This window comes from Poecile atricapillus, chromosome Z, assembly GCF_030490865.1.
Source record: "Poecile atricapillus isolate bPoeAtr1 chromosome Z, bPoeAtr1.hap1, whole genome shotgun sequence".
NCBI lineage: Eukaryota > Metazoa > Chordata > Aves > Passeriformes > Paridae > Poecile > Poecile atricapillus.
In genome coordinates, this window is record NC_081289.1 from 3,588,278 (window position 1) to 3,607,357 (window position 19,080).

The following is a 19,080-nucleotide window of genomic DNA, read 5'->3' on the forward strand; positions in this document are numbered from 1 at the left end:
TCCTTTCCCCCTTCTTATTTTCGCCTCTATTCCCTATTTTATTTTCTTAATTATTTTTTAATTAATTTTATTTTTTCTCTTTACATCTTTCACTGCGTTTTTAATTTTTTAAAATAGTTTTTGAAAAAGCGATTTATTTTCGTGTTTTAATTTTCCTTTTTTAATAAAAAAATCAACTTCCATCATTTTTACATCATTTCCCCTCGTTGGTTGAAAAGACGTGAGAAATTAAACAGGGCACTTATTTAACTATAAATATTTTAGTTTGGGGGTCCCCAAAGCCGCGGTATTGGGGGGGGGGTGTCGGTGCCGCGTCCCCCCCGCGGAACAAAGCGCGTCCTTTGTCCGCGCTGCAGTGCGGGGGGCGGGCGCCAGGGGGCAGCAGGGGCCGGGCCGATATCCCCCCTTCATCATCATCATCATCATCATCCTCCTCCTCCTCCCTCCCTCCTCCTCCTCCTCCTCCGCCGCCGCAGCTCCCGTCCCCGCCCCGCCCCGGAGGCGGTCCCGGCCTGTCGGGATAGAAAAGGCGGCCCGGCGGCTGCCGGCACATCGTGAGCGGAGCCGGCCACAGCAGCAGCCCGGACTGTAGCACCGCTCCTTCGCCGGCTGCCTCGCGTGGAGATTCTCTTGCCTTTCTTCTCCTATTGTAATTTTTTTCTTTTCCAATTTAAAAGGGGAGATAATTTTTATTTTTTTTTAGTACTGTATTTTTTCACCCCGCTTTCCATCGCGGTTCGCGGCGGGGCTCGCCCTCGCTCCCTCCCAGCACGCAGCGGCTGCACTGGGGCCGTTCCTGCCCGGCTTTGTGCCCTGCAGACCCGGCCCTCCTTTTCCTCCTCCTCCCCCTCCTGCCGTAAAACCTTCACGAGGCTCGGAGCAGCATCCGAAAGCGCCGCAGCCGCTCGCCGAAAACCACCGACTGCAACAAAACCCCTTTTTATTTATTTTTTTTTTTATCATATATTTCCCCCACCTCCTTCCCCCTCCCCCCTTTTTTTATTTCTCCTCCTCCTCCCTCCCGCAAACGCATCAAGGTGGACGCGGAGCGCAAAAAGACCTTTGTTTTAAAAATGCCCATGGAGCTGACGCAAAGCCGCATCCAGAAGATTTGGCTTCCCAATGACAACCGCCCTGCGCTGCCCCGCCGCTGTGAGTACGGGCACGGCAGCATCCCGGCGGGATGGGGATTGGGATGGAGGGATGGGAAGGGTGGGGAGCTCTCTCCCCTTTCTGTGCGCACCGCGGCGGGGCTCTTTGCAGCATCCCTTCCGCATCCCTTCCCCTCGGCGTGCCCAGCATCCCCGCGGTCCCGCATCCCGGCGCTGCCATCCCGTGACTCGCTCGGAAGGTGCAGCCGTCACATGGCCCCGCATGGCAGAGCGCAGGCTGCGGGGAGGTGCCCGCACACGCCTGGCCCCATTTCCACTCTCCGCTCCCAGCCCTGCCATTAAAAGGTTGTTCACCTCGCACCCGGGGCTCCAGCTCAGCTGGGATTGTCAAGCGGCTCGACCGGGGATTTATTAATGACAGAATCATGAATGGTTTGGGTTGGAAGGGACCGTAAAGATAATCTCGTTCCACAACCCTCCTGCCATGTGACAGGACACCTTCCACTAGACCAGGTTGCTCCAAACCTAATTAGTCTAATTAGTGTGCTAATTTTTTTTTATTTTTTTTTGGAGGTGGAGGGAGGATTCAGGCAGTGGATTTAGGGGGAAAAAAAGAAAAACCCAACCAAACACCAGCCGTGTGCACTTTACAACCCCGTGGGGATGAGATAGGAGGCAGGTGGAGGGGAAGGCAGAAATTAGTGCTGAAACTTCTGCAGTAGCTTCCCCTTGTCTCTGAAGGTCGGAATATAAAAATGTTTGGGTCATCCCGGTGTTACTATAAAACAAATCTTGAATCGTGATCCAATCCGAAATCTCGGGAAGCAGCTCCTTTAAGTCGCCCACCAGCTACGCTGACAACCTGCCAGTTGTGCGACTCCTAATTCTAAATGAGCGTCGCAGGAATGTGCGGAACCGGGATGGGGGGGTGGCACTCGCCTGGCGAGGGATGGAAGTGGCTTGGGTGAATCAGTCTTTCCGATGCTTGCCTTCATCAGGCGTTTGAAGTCCCTTCCGATGTTTATTTACCTTGGCTGAAAAGTTTTCCCTTCTAAATAATATTATTTTTTAGAAAAATATATATCCTATGAACTTGCCAGATGCTGTTGCCCGTGGCTGTGGGTCAGGCACCCTGGAGCAGATGTTGGGATGCGCAGCCTGTGCCTGGCAAGGGCAGCTCTGCAGCGGGAGCTGCCGAGGAAATGGATTTCAGCAACAGGCTGCACATCTGGGCAGCCAAGGGGCTTTGCTTAGAGTGGGGTAAAACGTCTCCCGGCTTAATGCTTTGCACGTGTACCTCTGTGGCTGGATTTTTCTCAAGGACTGGCACCTCTGAAAGAAATCCCTTGTGCATGCAGTGGTTTTTTGCCACTTCAGTCACCTGGTTTCTCAGAGAGAGCTCCCTATTGGTAGCGGAAAAAACCGAACATATTTAACATATTAAGGCATCGAGGGGCTTATTAATAACATAATGTGGCTTCTAATTATTTTTTCTTGGGGTGGGAACAAGCCGCGCTGGACGCTGTGCAATGTGAGAAGAGGGTTTTTAGGCTTTTTTTAGCTTACTCTTTTTTTAACTCGAGGTACTTTAAGTGCGAGGTGCTATTAATTCCTCAGCAGCAACAAAGAGCGAGGGCTCCAAAGCTGTGTGGGAAGGGAGGAATAACGAGACCACATCCAGCGCGATGCCTGGAGGGAGCGGGCGCATCCCTGGGAGCATCCCCTGGAAGGACGCTCGCTCGCTCCCCGGCCGTGCAATAACGAGTCCGATTGTGTGATCTCTCGTCCAGGGGAGGCTGCAGTGATTCCTTCAGCTGGCCTTTTGACGGCGATCCATTAAATTGCTGTCACGCCGCACGTCTCTCACGTAGGGGCTGGGAAAGCGGAGCCGTCGAAGGCGCTGGCTGGGCAGAGGCGGGCGAGGGGAGGGGGATGCTCCGGGAGGAAAGGAAGGAGCTGCCGCTGCCTCTCTCCATCCCGTCGCTGCTTTTGCCCGTCCCTCCGGCTCGCTGGGAACACACGCCTGGGATGTGTGCCTGCGATGGGGAGTGCATCCGTGAAGGTGTTGGAATTGCAGCGGGAAGAAGCTGGGAAAAGGGGGGAATAGGACTAATGGAACGTGCCCTCCGGGCTTGTGGGAGGTTTTGGGGAATACTCATGTGGAAACAGTAAAAATGCCTGAAATGGAGAGGTGGCTGTTTTATTCGACTTTTTATAGAAGCAAATCTCTTTCCCTCTCGTGCTGTTTGGTTTTTTTTTTTTTTTTTGGTTTTTTTGTTTTTGGTTCTTCTCTTTTCTCCTCTTCCTTTTTACCCACTGGTGAAGCTGACCTTGCAAATAGCAAAAGTGATGAGCTCCTTCTAAATATCCTCTGATTGAGCCTGAAAGTCATCCCTGCCCTTGACTTACCTGGCTAGATGTCGATAAGGAGTAATGAATATGTATTGAAATCCCTGATAGCTTCCCAGCAGTGATGAAAAGAAATGATGAATGAGGCCTTTGTGAAAGACTGGGAGCAAAACACTGGCTTCTGTTTCATCCCTGATGCAAAGTTTCCCGGAGACTTTTGGTTTGGGCTCAAATCCCTGATGAAAAGTTGCTCCCTGATGCCATGGTGTTTTGGGAGGTGCTTCCCAGGTGCTGTTCCATTGTCCAAGGGCAGCAAAAATTGGGGGGAGATTCCTGAATTAGGCGTGTCTAACCCTTGCAGCACCCTTGGGGAGGTGGCACCTGTGTGGCCACACACTGCCAGCCCTGGGGCTGTCACAGCTGTCTGGAGCAGCAGGGACATGAACACTACCCAGCATTGTCCCTTCACTCCTGGAGTGCTATTTAATGGTCCCAAATACTCTTGGCTTTACTCTTTGACAGCCTTTGTCCACTGGCAGGTAGGGAAAGGAAGAGTTTCCTTATTCAGGTATAATTCCTTCCTCTTCCTTTGTCTAATAAGTGTGTGGGTTTTGTGTAAAACAGACTTGCACTCATAGCTTGGATGAGGATGTGAGATTGTTAGAGGGGGAAAAAGTATTTTTCTGGCTATGTTGCACAGTTCCCTTGTGCCCCAGCACAGAAGATTGGCACTTGCTGCCAAATCTTTGGGAGCTGCCCTGGGGTTTTGAAATGCTGCACTGAGGGGGAAGCAGGTTTCACAAAGGGAGTGAGTGTGAGGGCAGCTCCAAACTGGGCAATGTGAAATGTATGAAACAAAAAATGAGAAAATATATTTTAGGTAGTTTCTAATCTCTTGCCTGCTGAGTTTGCTCTGGTGAGAGACTTAGGAGGATGATGGGTGTCTCTCCTCTGCCATCTGGTTGCAAGTGCCATAACTCTTCCTCGTGGCCTTAATTTGGTTTCTCCAGCTGCTGGATTTATTCCTTTTCTTAGAAGGGGAAGGTGATCCCATGTACTTTGCATGTTCTGTGGGTACCCCTCGGTTTGCCCTTTCCAGAGCCACACTGACAAAAAACTACCCCAGCCCTGTCTCCATCCTCTGGTCCCACCTTCAGGCAGCTGTGGCAGGCAGAGCTCTCCACCCAGGCCATAATTAAGCTGGGTTTTATGGCTCTGCCACCAGCCACTCACTCCTTGCATTCCTTTCCTATGAGGTCTCTGGGCTCACAGGGTGAATGGAAGGGTGGGTGAGAAATCCCCTGCAGGGTCCCATCTGTCCTGCAAATGCTGCCTCTGGATTTCCTTTCCAGCTGTTTGACATGGGCCCTCTCCACCACAAAAAAAAAAAAAAAAAAAAAAAAATCCCAACAACCCAGCTTGGGTTTATGAGGAAAAAAGTGATAAATCACTTGGATATCTGCTTCTAAATGCTGGTAGTTCCAGTTAGTTGGTTGTGTGTCAGCTAAAAATCTAGTCAAGTAATTTGGGGGATGCTTTCTGTGGGTGAAGATCTTGGACCAGGCCTGGTTTTTCAGCACAGGCAGTGCTGCAGAGTCTTAAAGTCCTTGGCTATCCTTAATCTTTTCATGGAATTGGCCAAGCCATTGGGATGTGAAGTGTGCTTGACTTCATTTTTTTTTTTTTTTAATTTTTGGTTGCAGATAAGGAAACCAAGGCTCAGGCTTTTCTGGGAGACTAGGCCAGCTCCTGGGCCCTTGACTACTTCATGCCTATCAGGATGTTCTTGCTGTGGCTTTCAGGTTTCCTCCAGCTGCTGAAGGACTTGGAAGGAGTCAGGATAAAAACAAGTGCTTTGTAGGGTTGATGCAGGAAGAGCTGGAGAATTAACAGCTCCTGTTCTTTCTCCTTGCAGCCTGTGGGCCTCAGCTTGCCAATTCCCCCACTGTGATTGTCATGGTTGGCCTCCCAGCCCGTGGCAAGACCTACATCTCCAAGAAGCTGACTCGCTACCTCAACTGGATTGGTGTCCCCACAAAAGGTAAGGCTTGCTCTGGCTTCCAGGGGAAAGCAGGAGGTCTGGTCCCCAGGAATTCCTCTAGATCAGTGGTTTGAGAGATGGGAGGTAGTGGGGGATGTTTCCAAGATCCCACAGGCCCAATATCTGTTTTCACATCCTGCTGCAGCTAAGGTTCTCCTTCACTATGAAGTCCAAGGGATGCCCTGAGCCTTTTGCTCTGAGGATGTAATTTCTTGGTCTGAGCTTGCTTTAACTGCAGAAGCTGCACAACTGAGTCATGTCCCTCATTCTGATGTTTTGTTTTGTTTTTCCACCCAGTTTTCAACGTTGGGGAGTATCGCCGCGAGGCCGTGAAGCATTACAGCTCCTATGACTTCTTCCGTCCTGACAACGAGGAAGCCATGAAAGTCAGGAGGTGAGTGTGGGCACCCTGTCCCTGACCCCACATGGTGGTGAAGCTGTGGCTGGCAGCACAGTTACCCAGTTTGGGGGTGATGAACAGAGAAGTTGGGCTCTGAGTTTGCCCTGGATTTGAATTTCCCCTGCTTGCCCAAGGAGGGTTCTGAGAGCTCAAAACTGAATCTGTACAGGATTGGTAACTTCAGGGTGATCACCACAGCCAGAAGACATCAGGGCCACACGTCTGTCCCCTCTTTTGCAGGCAATGTGCCATGGCTGCCTTGAGGGATGTGAAGTTGTACCTGACGGAGGAGGCCGGGCAGATTGCGGTGAGCTCCCAGATGTGCTCTGGGGTTTGGCAGCTGTGCTGCCCTAGAGTTCCTCTGCAGTCCCTTTTCTGAGGAGGGGATCACTGGGAAACCAGGCCTTTGTGGTGCTAATTGAGATCTTTTGCTTTTAAAGGTTTTTGATGCCACCAATACCACAAGGGAGAGGAGAGGGATGATCCTAAACTTTGCCAAAGAGAACGGATTCAAGGTTGGTGCCATGGGGCTGATGCCTGCATTGTGAAGTCCACTGTGGTGTAGAGTTGGTGTATCTTTTACTTGTGTTATTCTCATGCTGCTCCTGTGGGAGGGAGATTTCAGTGCTGGGTTTGATTAAAAATATTAAACCCTTCCTTCATCCCATGTTCTGAGCCATGGGGAAGGAAAGGATGGGAGTGGGGCAGAGGGAGAGCTCTCTGGTCAAGCAGGGAGGAGGTTGGGTTGAGCAAGGAGCTGGCTGGATGTTACAAACCTTGTTGGTGTCTTTCAGCTGGGCTTTGCTTTGCTTCGCAGGTGTTTTTCATTGAATCTGTCTGCAATGATCCCAACGTAGTTGCCACCAACGTTATGGTAAGTGTGGAACTGGTGGAATTGTCCTGCTTCTACTTTCCTTCCATAGAGAGGTAGCAATGGCATCACCTTTGTGATAAACAGAGACCCTTTTGTTCGACTAAACATGCAGATATGATACTCTGTAATGCTATGTTCTGTAAAATCAAGATTGTTACTGATGCATGTCTTCTTCACAAGCTCTGGTCTTCATGGTGGATTTGAACCTCCCTGGTATCTGCTGGAGGGACAGCACAGCAGTCTAGGAGGTTCCTGGAATGTGTTGATGACTTCCTTCTCCCTCCTTGTTTGCTCTATGTTGCACCTTATCACCAACAAGGAGGGGTTGGTGAGGAATGTGAAGCTCCAGGGCAGCCTGGGCTGCAGTGGCTATGAAGTGAGATGTCAGGAGAGCAGATTTTGGCCTGGAGTACTGTGGGATAAAAAGCCCAAGAGGGAAGAGGGGCCCAAGAAAACTGGTTAATGCTCAAAGATAATCTCCAAATTCAGCTGTGATGCATTCCCAGCAAAGGAGAAGCCATCAAAAATGCCAGGATGAACAAGGAGCTCCTGGACAAACTCAAACACAAAAAGGAAGCCTACAGAGAGAGGATGGAAACAAGGTCAGGCAGCCTGGGAGGAATACAGAGATTGTCTGAGCAGCAGGGATTGGGTTAGGAAAGACAAAGCCCTGACAGAACTGAAGGACTACAGGCTCAGTCTCACATCAGTGTTTGGGAAGATCATGGAGCAGACCATTCTGGAAACTGCTGAGACACATGGAAAATTAAAAGGTGATTGGTGAGAACCAACATGGCTTCACTGGAGAAAAATGGTGCTGCCAGCCAGCGGCTGGTGCTGAAGAGTGACTTTTTCTCCTGCTGGGAGCTGCTGTCCCAATGACCAGCTTCATGGGAGGTTGCACACAGCCTTTTCTACAACAAAATGATCAGTTTGCTCCTTTTTATTTTTTTCCACAAGCTGGATTTTTTTTTTTTTTTTTTTTTTAGGATTTTAATCCCTTTATTTGGAAACTAATGCTTGAAGGGCGAGAAAATGAGCTCCTAGCTGAGCGTGGGATTTTGCTCCACAGGGAACTGCAGATGAATGGTGCTCTTAGTAGTGCTAAGTGTGGATCAGTGTGGAAAATACACCCCAGGCCTGGGATGCTGCCACATGTGTCAATCCATTATGTTATCCTGTTGGTTTCAGGATGGCTTGTGAAGCTACCAATGTGTAATGCTGCTGTTCAAGCCCAAATCTTCAGGAAAAAGAGCCTGTTAGATTAGTTCAGGCAGGACTTAGTCCATGAGGTTTGTGGATATTCACATATTCTGTTTCTAATGTCTCTCAGCCCAACAGCTTGCAGCAAATAATGCACAGAAAGGGTTGAATGTTGCCGTCTTACTGTTGTCCTGCTGCTGAGCTGGGATAAGCATCTTGTCTAAGCTCATGCACTTCCCTTTCTCAGCTTGAATTTGAAGCTGATGGGGTTTTTTTAGCCATTAGGAAGCTGTTTTCCTGCTGTTGGGTGCTGAAGTGCTACCCCAACTCTTGGGAGAATGGGAGTGGGCTGATGAGTGTCTCTACTAATCATGCAATGGTTGATATCAAATTATGCTTGATTCTAGGTCTAGTTTGCTTCTTTTCTGCCCTGTGATGAGTGATGACTGTAAAGTAGTCATCACTTGGTTTCAGCTAATCACTGCATCTTGGCAGGTCTTTGAAATTCCAGATTAGCATTGTCTGGCCTGGAAAGCTTCCTAACCTCTCCTTGTGGCATGCTTTTTTTTCTGTTGCAGGAAGTCAAATTGTCCAGCCCAGATTACCGGGACTGTAATTCCACCGATGCCATGGAGGATTTCATGAAGAGGATCAATTGTTACCAAGCCAGCTACCAGCCCCTTGACCCTGATGACTATGACAGGTAAGAGACCTTGGCTTCTGAGCTGCCTTGAGCACCTGCCTTCTCCCAGGAGAGGAGCAGTGAAGGGTGGAGCTGTATTTCACTTTGTCTTCAAACACTTGACTGTGCTAGAATGGTTTATGGCCAGGCCTCACCTCAAATTCAGGCCTTTTATAGGAAAATGCTGGTTTCCCCAGGCCCTGTGCCAGAGAAATGGGCACTGTTGCCTTCCCAGGCTTTTCTGGGCTCAGATGAGCTGTTTTCAACCTTGTTCTGCTGGTCTAAATACAAAGGCTTTGGGAAAGCACTTGAGTTTGAGTGGTTGAGGTGCTTTTTTCATTGTCCCAGTTAAAGGAAGGGACTGTTTGGCTCAAACCACAGGATTGAGCAAGCCCTGTGGCTTCTGCCTGGTTGTTGTGTGTCTTGGAAGAGTTTTGCTGTCCTGCCTGACTCTGCAGGCACCTCCCAGCCTCTCCACTGCTCACAAACACGTCTGTGTGCCCTGCACAGATTATCCCAGTCCTGCTGATCCCTGTCCTGGGGAGGAGCATGTTCCCTGTTAGTCCTGTTTAATCCTCTTTACTGCTGCAAGAGGAGGGGTGGTGATTACACTGCTGCTATTCAGCCCTCCATGAACCCCCATTACCTGTTGGCTCCCTGCTGAAAATAGCCTGCAGGAAATCCTTTTGAGCCCGTGATTACATGGACAGAGATAACTCACAGGGCTGCTTTTGAGAATGACGTCTGTCTGTCCCCAGGGAACTTTCTCTCATCAAAGTCATCGATGTTGGCCGGCGGTTCCTGGTCAACAGGGTTCAGGATCACATCCAGAGCAGGATTGTTTATTACCTGATGAACATCCACGTCCAGCCCCGCACCATTTACCTCTGTCGGCATGGCGAGAGCGAGTTCAACCTCAAGGGGAGGATTGGAGGAGACTCTGGCCTCTCCAACAGGGGCAAGAAGGTGAGGAAGAAGGAAAATACTCCCCTGTGGCTTCCAGGAGTGATCTGGCTGTAGTAGATGCTGTGCCTTGGGTTAAGTGGATGTTTGATGACAGCTGGGCTGCTGAGGGTCCATCTGTAGCTCTTGGGCACCAATGAATGTGTGGCTGCCCTTCCTCTCAGAGCAGAAGGCTGTTCTTTCTGCCCTACTGGGAGAAGGCCCATTGGGAAGCTATGGACCAGGAATCAACCTCTTTTTTCTTATGTCTCACAGTTTGCAGTGGCACTGAACAAATTTGTGGAAGAGCAAAACCTGAAGGACCTCAAAATTTGGACCAGCCAGCTAAAGAGGACAATCCAAACAGCAGAAGCTCTCCAGCTGCCCTATGAGCAGTGGAAGGCACTGAATGAAATTGATGCTGTGAGTGTCTGTGCAGCCAGAATAGCTGGATGGGGCTGGTTGTTGCTTAACAAGAGAAAGTGAGGTTTTCTCTGGCTGTGCTGATGCTGTTGGACTTGAGCATGTCCAGTAACCTCATGGTTGTCTTGCCCTGGCAGGGTGTGTGTGAAGAAATGACCTATGAAGAAATCAGGGAGCAACATCCAGAGGAATTTGCTCTGCGTGATCAGGATAAATATTACTACCGTTATCCTTCTGGGGAGGTAGGTCTGCAGGGACACCTTCAGAGACAGGACTTTTACTTTAAATATGGCCTTTTTTTCCTCATTCTGTCCTCTACTCTTGAGCAGAGAAGCAGTGAGAGCTCCAGGAAACTAGAGTTAAGAGATCAGGGCACGTGTTTACCTCTACTTGAGCTCTTGTGAAATTTTGGCATATGAAGATCTCACTAAGAAATATGTCACTTAACAAACAGTCCCACTGACTTTATAGAAAATTAGTAGGGAAAGGTCTCTGGAGGTTTCTAGTTCAACCTCCATCATTATACCTGCTCACAGTTTTGTGCTGCCCCAATTTTCTTCATTTCTAAAAATGTTCGCCTTGTTCTCAGTATCATTCCCTAAGGGTTGATGGGAATATCTCTGTTCCTGGCAGTCTGCTTTTCGGGTGTGACACAATGAGGTGTGAATTGACATCAGTTCTGGTTGATACTTTAGGCTGTGAATTGAGCTAATTATCCCCAAATTTAAAGTCGTGCCCATAGACAGTTCAGAAAAATCTGTTGTTGACATCCGACCCTGTATCTAAGAAGAATATGTGGGATACCAGACACAAACTCTGGGTGTCTGGGGCTCCTTCTGGCTGCCTGTCTTGGCTTTTGGAGGCCCTTCAAAGCCCTGGGGTTTCTCAGGTTGCTCCAGACTTCTCAGAACTTTGAAATCCTGTACGAAACCAAATATCAAGATGATGGAGAGGCTCTATCTTCAAAGCCCTTGTTGTTTACCTTAATTAATTCTCCAGGACTGAGCTGTGATTCTCTGAGATGTGAATGGCTCCTTCTCTGACAGAAGATGTTTCAGAGTAGCCTGAGGATGAGAATCTATTTGTTTTTAGCAGTTTGTTGGTTTACTCAGAGGCATGAAATCAGGAGGTGTACCAAGACAGGAACTGTTGTTTCTTTGGGGATGCTCGTTGCATTAATTCCATGCCTCATCTCCCTTCCCTTCCGTCCCAGTCCTACCAAGACCTGGTGCAGCGCCTGGAGCCAGTCATCATGGAGCTGGAGAGGCAAGAAAACGTCCTTGTCATCTGCCACCAGGCTGTCATGCGCTGTCTCCTGGCGTACTTCCTGGACAAGAGTGCAGGTAAGCTCCCTGTCTCTGGGGAGAGGATTGGCCCTGCTGGAGGAGGGGTGATGGATACAGCTCTGGGGAGACTGTGTTCACATCCTGGAGCGTGCATCTCTTTGGTGTGGGTGAGGGTGTCTGATCCTGCCTTTGGAGAGGAGGTGGGATAACCCTCCTGCTTTGCTGTCTCTGCAGATGAAATGCCCTACCTGAAATGTCCCCTGCACACAGTGTTGAAGCTGACTCCGGTAGCCTATGGTGAGTGAGACCTGCCTAAACATGCCAGGGGGGTTGATTTGTACCTCCTCCTGAATCCAGGCTGGCTGGGAGAAAAGCAGGGATCCATGGTGGAGCACTTGGTAACATCCTGTGCCTGCTGGGCTTGCTGATCTGTCTCCTTGTGCTCCTTCCTGCAGGCTGCCGCGTCGAGTCCATCTCACTGAACATTGAAGCAGTCAACACCCACAGAGATCGGCCAGAGGTGAGTGTTGCTTTTCCCTGGAGCTGTCCTTGGGTGTCCCCCTCGTGTCCCTTGTGGTCAGCTGGCAGTGGGAACTGCCAAATCATGCCTGGGGTGGGCATGGGTAGATTGCTCAGCTGGGTGCTTGGAAGTGCTGCTGGAAGACTGGGAGCATCAGATGTGTTCTTGCTCTGCAAAGCTGTGGCCAGTTGAGGGTTTTCCATGGGAAAAGGACTGTTGTTGCATGTTCCTGCTTCCCAGTGTGTTTGCCCAGGGAAAACTCCTCCCTGGTCTCTGACTTTCTCCTGCACGGTCATGCACTCGCCTGAGCAGGGAATGGAGCTGAGAATGGAGAAGATGGCTTCTTCCAAGTCTCCCAGTTGGCTGGCAGAGCCTGGGCTCAATGCTTGCCCTACCTCTGCCTCTGAGGGTCTTTTTCCTGGTATGGCTCTCTGTCATTTTGCAGGGTGGGAGGTAGCAGTGCTGGAGGAGACCCCTCCTGTGGAGAAAAATTCCTGTAAGGTTGGGTCTGTCTGCCAAGTGCTCCACTGGAGCTCAGAGGCCAGAACAGGAAGATGCCAACTTGGTGTCAGGGCTGGGCAGCCACCCAGAGTGGGCCACAGGGACCCTGGCAGCACCCATGTCCCAAGATGCTGGGACATTTCCAACCTGTGCTTAGTGCTGGTGGAGCCCAGAGTGATACTGAGCAGTTTGGGCTGTCCCCCTTTGGCCCACATCTCCTTGCCTTTGCTTCCCCTGCAGCTGTAGGGGGAAGCCAGTCCTTCCCCCTGCTTGGGGCCATTGATGCCCTGCTTTGCCCTCTCTGGGGATGGCAGCAAGGCCTCGGGTAGGACGGGGTGAGACACGTACCAAGTGCTTGGGTGCCCCATGCTCAGCTTTGCCTCCATCCCTCCTTGCTTGAGTTGGAGCTTGGTGCGGTGCCGACCCTCGCTGGCTGCTCTGCTCCCATTTCCCAAATCTTCCTGGTCAGCCTGGGCTGGCTCATCTTCCCTCTTCTTGCTTTCACTCCTCTCTGGGTGGAGGGACTGGCTTTGAGGAGGAGACCAATGGGCACCTCTGTGTCGTGCAGAGCCATGGCTTGATTGCTGCTGGGTGTGTTTAGCTACATGTGGTTACTCTCTTTTGTCAGCTGAGAGACTCAGATGAGGAGAAAGTCTTGTCTCATGTCTGAGTGCAGAGCCTTTTTTTATTTTCTCCCCTCCCCTTCTGCACTCTTAAACATTTTGCATCAGGGGTTTTTTTGTGTCCAGAGCCTTCCAGTGCACCCTTTTCTTATTGACAGTGACTGTGGGGAAAAGCAGAGGCCACTTAAAAATTAAAAAAAAGAAAACCAAAGCAACTTGCTTCTTTTTTTTTTTCCTTTATAACTGTCGCCTTCTTCCCTTTTCTTTATTTTGCTTTATTTTTTATATTTACTTTTATTTTCTTTGTCTCACTTTAATTTAGGAAGCAAAGAAGGGACCTAACCCGCTCATGAGACGTAATAGCGTTACCCCTCTAGCAAGCCCAGAGCCCACCAAAAAACCTCGCATCAACAGCTTTGAGGAGCATGTGGCTGTTTCTTCTGCCCTGCCAGGCTGTGTTCCTCAGGAAGTGCCCACGCAGATGCCGGGACAAGTTAGTTGAACTCTTTTTTTTTTTTTTTTTTTTTTTTCCCCCCCTTATTTTTTCTTTTTTCTTTTTATTCTTTTTTTTGGTTGTTGTTCTTGTTGTTTTATTGTTTGTTGTCCTCCTGTCACTCCTGAAGCTGAGGAACTGCTTGCACTTGTCGTAACCTGTGCTGCTGTCTGAGATGCATCTTCCTCCCACGACTGCTGTCCCTCCCTGCCTTGGGTCACTGTGATCCTCTCTTGGGTTTTTGAGAGCATCATGAACTTCCACCAAGCTCTAGGCTGCATTAATTAATTTAGTGCCTTCACCATCCAGAATCAACCTCTCCTGAGGGGTCTCCTACCTGGAGTGAGCAGGAACAAAGAGCTCGTGCCTTTCCTCTGGGCACACTTGGCTCCGATGTACAGCTGGGCATGGCAATAAATCAAATGCTCTCATGCATTTTTTTCATTTGCTCCTTAAGGAGGAGCTGCCAAGACTCATCTTTGGCTGGAAGGGTCTCCTTTATCCTGGAGGTGTAGACAAATTGGACCACAATTGAATAGAGGGCTCTGGGTGTGGTGAGCCTGGGTGAAACCCTGTGGGCAGCTGCCATGGTGCTCATGTGTCCTCTCCTCTTTCACCCACCCAAGAAGGGACATAGGAAGAGAGGCCTTGCTTGCTGCTCACTTCTCCAGGCACAAACCCCTCTCCTAAGCTCACTAAGGAATCCTATATAATCTATAGGAGCCTTTGCTATGCTGCCCTTCCCACCAGCTGCCTGTTGGATCTCACTGTCATGCCCAGCCCCTCTCTCTGTTGTCTGTGTTGGTGTGATGTCCTTTCTCCCCTCCTCACCCAGATCCTGGCCAGGTTAGGAATGGCTCTGTGCTCCCCCATTGCTCTGCTTGGTTGCTGCTTTGCATGAGCCTCCCAGGGCAGCTGGGTCTGTCTCAGCTCCCAGGGCTCTGCTTGGGCTGGTTGAGCCTCACAAGGAAACCTTTTGCCAGCTCTGGCTGCCCAGTGCCCTTCGCTGCTGCCCACTGTCCTCTGCTCGGTGTGGTGCAGGGTTACTGACACCTCTCTCTGTTCTCTCTGTCTCTCTGCAGCCTTTACTAGGGAAGGCATGCCTGTAAGTACCTTCTTGCGTCTTATTCCCCCTTCCAACCTCTTTTTCCATGTCTGTTGCCATCCTGCTGGGTTGTTTTGTTGTTGCGAAATCCGGACGGGGTGTGGATTTCACGGGAGTTAGTATTTTGCTGTTTTTGGAGGGAGTGGGATTTGTTTTAGGAAAAGTAAAGAGGAGACTGTGGGTGCTGGTTTGTATCCTAGCTTGATGAAATGTCCCAATTGTGTTGTGAAATTAAGCAAATTATCACTTTCACTCTGATGATGATGCCTATGGGTGATGCTGGAGCTGTGTCCTCTGTGATAGCACATTGTACTGTAAGAGACCTGGGTGCTCTGTCCTTCCTGAGTGCTCTGACTTCTGCCTGTGAGTGCTGGCACCAGAGAGGTATCTGAGAAGCTTCTGACCTTCTCAGGAATGTGTTTCCTGGAGCTGGATGGGACCAGCCAACTGCAGTTCTGCAAACCTGGGTTTTGGAAACACCCAGTCTAGATGTTGTAGGCAGAGTGAATGGAAATTGTCCTTCTCTACCTCTGTTACAAAAGCAGAACACCTTGAGCATTCAATGCACTAATTATGAATAATCAAGGCTCTGGCAGTTTGGCTTAGAGCAGTTATATCCCTAAGGAACAGGATAGCTCCTGGATAAATTTGAAGCCTTTGGACTTAATTAATGCTACATTGAGTTGAGAGCAGCAGTTATATGTTCAGGTGTCTTCTCAAAGACTGGGAAGACTTTGGGGCTGAGTTGATGCTGGGTGGTGTCCAGGGGCCCTTTTTGCCCTCTGAGGGCCAGTTCAAATCAGCCTGTGAGCATCCCTGGCTTGGGTTATTTTGTGGGCTGAAGATGGAGGGATCTGCTCTAACATGTCCAGGCCAGAGCTCAGCCCTGCTTCCCTGCAGCAGCTGTTGAAGCTCATATTTCTTCCCCTTTTAGAGTAAACCTTTTTGAGAAAAAGGAAGTTAGGTCTGCTGCATTTGGCTTTGCTGGTGGATGGGTTGGGTGAGATCACCGTGCTCCTGCACGAGTGTAGAGATTGAGTCCCTCAGCATGGCCTGCATGCCTGTGACCCTTCCCCTGCTGCTTGTGGCCACTGAAGCCCCTGATGGAACCTGATCCTCTTGGGTTGCACTGAAAGTATTTTCATTTTTGTCCATCCTTCCCTCCACCGTTTTCACATTTGTATTGTAACAAAGGGCCCTGCATGCCTTGGTGCTGGCTGGGACACTGAAAACACACTCTGCTGCTGAGTTTGGGAGATGGATGTGTCAGATTTTGCTGGAGAAGGCAGTGATGGTTACCCACACCAGGTATAGGCTGGCACTAGCAAGTTGAAAATCTCCACCTGCTGGGAGCCTGTCTCTACCTCCTAGTGTGGGACTTAAAGGCTGCTTTTGTGGGACCTACAAGGACCTGCCAAACCCAAGGCCTGGTGACATTCACACTGCTGTTAGCTCTGGGAGGCTGCTGTCTTGTGCACTGGTTTAGTCCCTCACTCACCACCTGTATGGGGCTGGGGAGGTGGAAGGTACCTCCTTCACAACCTGCATCCTGGACCTCGGTTGGTAGTGGGGGCTTCACTGCATCAGCCCTCACACTGGGGGTCTTGATCCCCATCCAGGAGGACCAGGAGAGGCTGGGGATGTGGCTGAGTACCTCTGAGTCCTCCTGGCTGTGGGATTGAGCTGGCTGGGGGTCGTGGGACTACCTGGCGTGATGATTTCTTTTCTTTTTGCTTGGTTGTGATCCAAAGTGCACTTTTGAACAGTCACCTGATCCCCTCCCTTCTTCTCCCCTTCACTTTTCATGCTTAAAAAGAAGACCCGTTTGTCACTTTCTCAAAGTTTTCTCTTTGCTAATATTTCCAAGGTAAATGGCTGTGGTGCATGTGGCTTTTCCTAACCCTCCTCCTGTCTCCTTAGATAACAGAGAACAGCTCAGCCCGCTCTGCCTCTAAGCCTGGTTGGGATTCCTGGTGCTTGTAAGAGGCAGCTTAGGTAGTAAATGCATAAAAAAAAAAAATTAAAAAAAAAAAAAAAAAAAAGAGAACCCTTCCTAGCTGTTTCCTAGTCCTTTTTTTCCCTACCTTGTTTCATGTAGTTCTGTGAGTTGGGAAATGTCCTTGTGGTCCCCTGGGCTTCTCCTGGAGAAGATGTTCTCCTTGGGGCTGGTCCTGCTTGTGTTTAGCTGATTGTCTCTGGTTTTGTGGTCCTCACCGTGTGCTGGTGGGTACCTGTTGTTGTCACTCTGTACCAGGGCTGTGTCTGGAGCGTCTCTTGGGCCCATGAAAACTCATGGGGCTTCACCAGGGGAGTTGTGCTGCTGCTCTGCCACTAGTGGTTCTTGGCATGGCCAGTGGGAGCTGCCTGTTCTTGGCATTGCTAAGGATGGACAAACAATGGCCTCATCCTTGGCAGGTGTGGGGGGACACTGCCCACCCTTGAACGGGAGCAAGAGAGATGTTGAATTTGGCTGCTTGAATGAGCACTGTGGTCCCCTGTCACCTTGCCTTGTGTGGACCAAAGAGCAGCTTCAGAAGGACAGACAGGGTGGGGTGGGAGGGTTGCCTTGGGTTTAGCTCAGTTTTAAGGGATATCTCAATTCTAACTCCGTAATTAAAGCCAGGCAATGCTTGAGGAGGGGGTGGGCAGTGAGTCAGCCAGCTGCCTCTCTCCTCGGGTGGGCAGTGTCCTCTCCTGTGGTGGGTGCTTCGTAGTGACCCGTGCGTGGCTTTGTTCCTCCTTGTCCCCTCGTTCATGTGTTCTTAGAAGGCGCTGCTGGGCTGGAGCCTGACCCCAGCCCCCAACGCCTCTCCTTCCCCTCTCGTTCCAGAACATGAGCAACTCCCAGAAGCCGTCGTGACTCCGTGGGCACCATCGCGAGGCCGCTGGCGCTGCCAGCGCCGCCAGCTTCTCATCCCATCGCCATTCCCGAAGCTTGCTTACAAACCGGTCCCCTCCGGCCGCGGCGAGGCTCCGCTCACGCTGCCCGTTCATCCGCAAAATCCCGCGCTGCTGAGGGGGGAGGGATGCAGGAGAGCGGCGGAGGAGCCCAGCTCCCTCCCGGGGTCACCATCAGCTCTTCAGGCTGCAGCGTTTGCTCTCCTCTCCAGCATCCTGTAGCAAGCTGTAAAGTGCTTCTGTAGTGCACAGGAGTTTAATTTTCCTCCCTTTCAGTGGTTTGGATCTTCTGTATAGATGATTGGTACCCATCCATCTCTGGGTGGGGTGTGTATATATGTGGATGGTGTGGGGTTAGCAGAGAAATAGGGGGAAGGGGGGGTGGGTAAAGGGGTTTTGCATTTTTTTTTATTATTATTATTATTAATGTTGTTAATTACTTTTGAATAAGCCCCTAACATGCTGTGCTGCAGTCCCTCACCCACACTACAACTGGTCACACATGCCAGCCTGGCTCATGCAGATCTGTGAGCACCAGGAAAGCAGCTGTGTGAACTCCTTCACTGCAAGAACTGCTGGGTTTAATAAAAAAAACCAACCCATTCTTTCACTTTTTTTTAAAATCAACATACTTTAAAGGGGTTTGCAGAGAATGTAAATCTGCTGCTAAAACTGGTTGAAAGCTGCCTGCAGTGCATGAGGAACCATGCCAGCAGGGGCTTGGGTGATGCTTTCATGTTGGGGAGCAGCCAGGGATGGTCTGAGTTCAGGCATGGGCTGAATTTTGGGGAGGCTAAGCACTGTTTGAGGTGCTGTGCTGGTACTTCATCTCCCCTTTCTTCTTTTTTAGATGGAAGTGGAGGTATTGGGAAGGGTTTGAATCCCTAGGCTTAGGTGCAGTTTGTAGACACACAGGTCTCATGGAGGTGGCCAGATGCCTGGCTGGGTTGCAGAAGTCCCTGTCTGACTACAAAAAAGCCACCAGAAGGGACAGCTTTGTATTTTTTTTAATTTTATATATACATGCACACGTGTGTGTGTATATGTGTATACTTAGAAACTGCTTGGTTTTTGCACTTTATTTGTGGCAGAAGCATAACTACTTTATTTTTTATTTTTCTGCCCCTTAACAGGGGACGCCTGAATACAGGCAACACTTTCTGTTTGTTTTTAATTGTATTTTGCATGCTGGAAAGCTGGGACTACAAAATAATAGTTGTTACAGTGTTTGAGGTGAGGGGAACAGGGTGAGGTCCTGAATGACTCCATCAGCCAACTCCCAGTGGTTTGATCCATAAGATCCCTTGTTGACAGCCTGACCTGGGCTGGGAGATAGCAGTTTTAAGTGGCATTTAACCACTATTGCTTTGTGCAAAAGTCTGTGGATTTTGGTTTACTTTTTCTTATTATTATTATTATTGTTTTGGGTTTTTTTTAGGGTTTTGGGTTGGGTTTGGGGTCTTTTTTCCCCACCTATGTGCAGCACTGTCTCCATGCCCATCATGTTTGTTTTTTTTTGCTGGAGGCAGGAGGTGAAGGCAGCCCCTGCTCCTGCAGCACTAGGCTGGGGAACTGGAAGTGAGCACCCCTTTGGATTCACCCTTCCCATGGCTTTCCCCAGTGCCCTG

General features: G+C 49.9%; 1 protein-coding gene across 5 annotated transcripts; it reads left to right on the forward strand.

Moving 5' to 3' along the window:
• Window positions 1-542: 542 nt before the first annotated feature.
• Window positions 543-18,054, forward strand: LOC131593022 (6-phosphofructo-2-kinase/fructose-2,6-bisphosphatase 3). Of its 5 annotated transcripts, XM_058865172.1 has the most exons (17): window positions 609-649; window positions 1,038-1,152; window positions 5,377-5,502; window positions 5,800-5,896; window positions 6,143-6,209; window positions 6,343-6,417; window positions 6,720-6,776; window positions 8,558-8,682; window positions 9,420-9,627; window positions 9,880-10,026; window positions 10,164-10,268; window positions 11,240-11,369; window positions 11,547-11,609; window positions 11,768-11,832; window positions 13,279-13,449; window positions 14,532-14,554; window positions 16,371-16,867. In XM_058865172.1, exons 2-17 carry the CDS (start codon window positions 1,074-1,076, stop codon window positions 16,423-16,425), a joined length of 1,593 nt encoding a protein of 530 aa, XP_058721155.1. In that variant the 5' UTR covers window positions 609-649; window positions 1,038-1,073; the 3' UTR covers window positions 16,426-16,867. The 5 variants fall into 5 exon arrangements, with proteins under 5 accessions (XP_058721151.1, XP_058721150.1, XP_058721154.1 ...); XM_058865168.1 differs by lacking the exon at window positions 16,371-16,867 and adding an exon at window positions 17,385-18,054 and having other exon boundaries at window positions 543-1,152; XM_058865169.1 differs by lacking the exon at window positions 1,038-1,152 and having other exon boundaries at window positions 551-649; window positions 16,371-16,868.
• The last annotated feature ends 1,026 nt before the right edge of the window (window positions 18,055-19,080 follow it).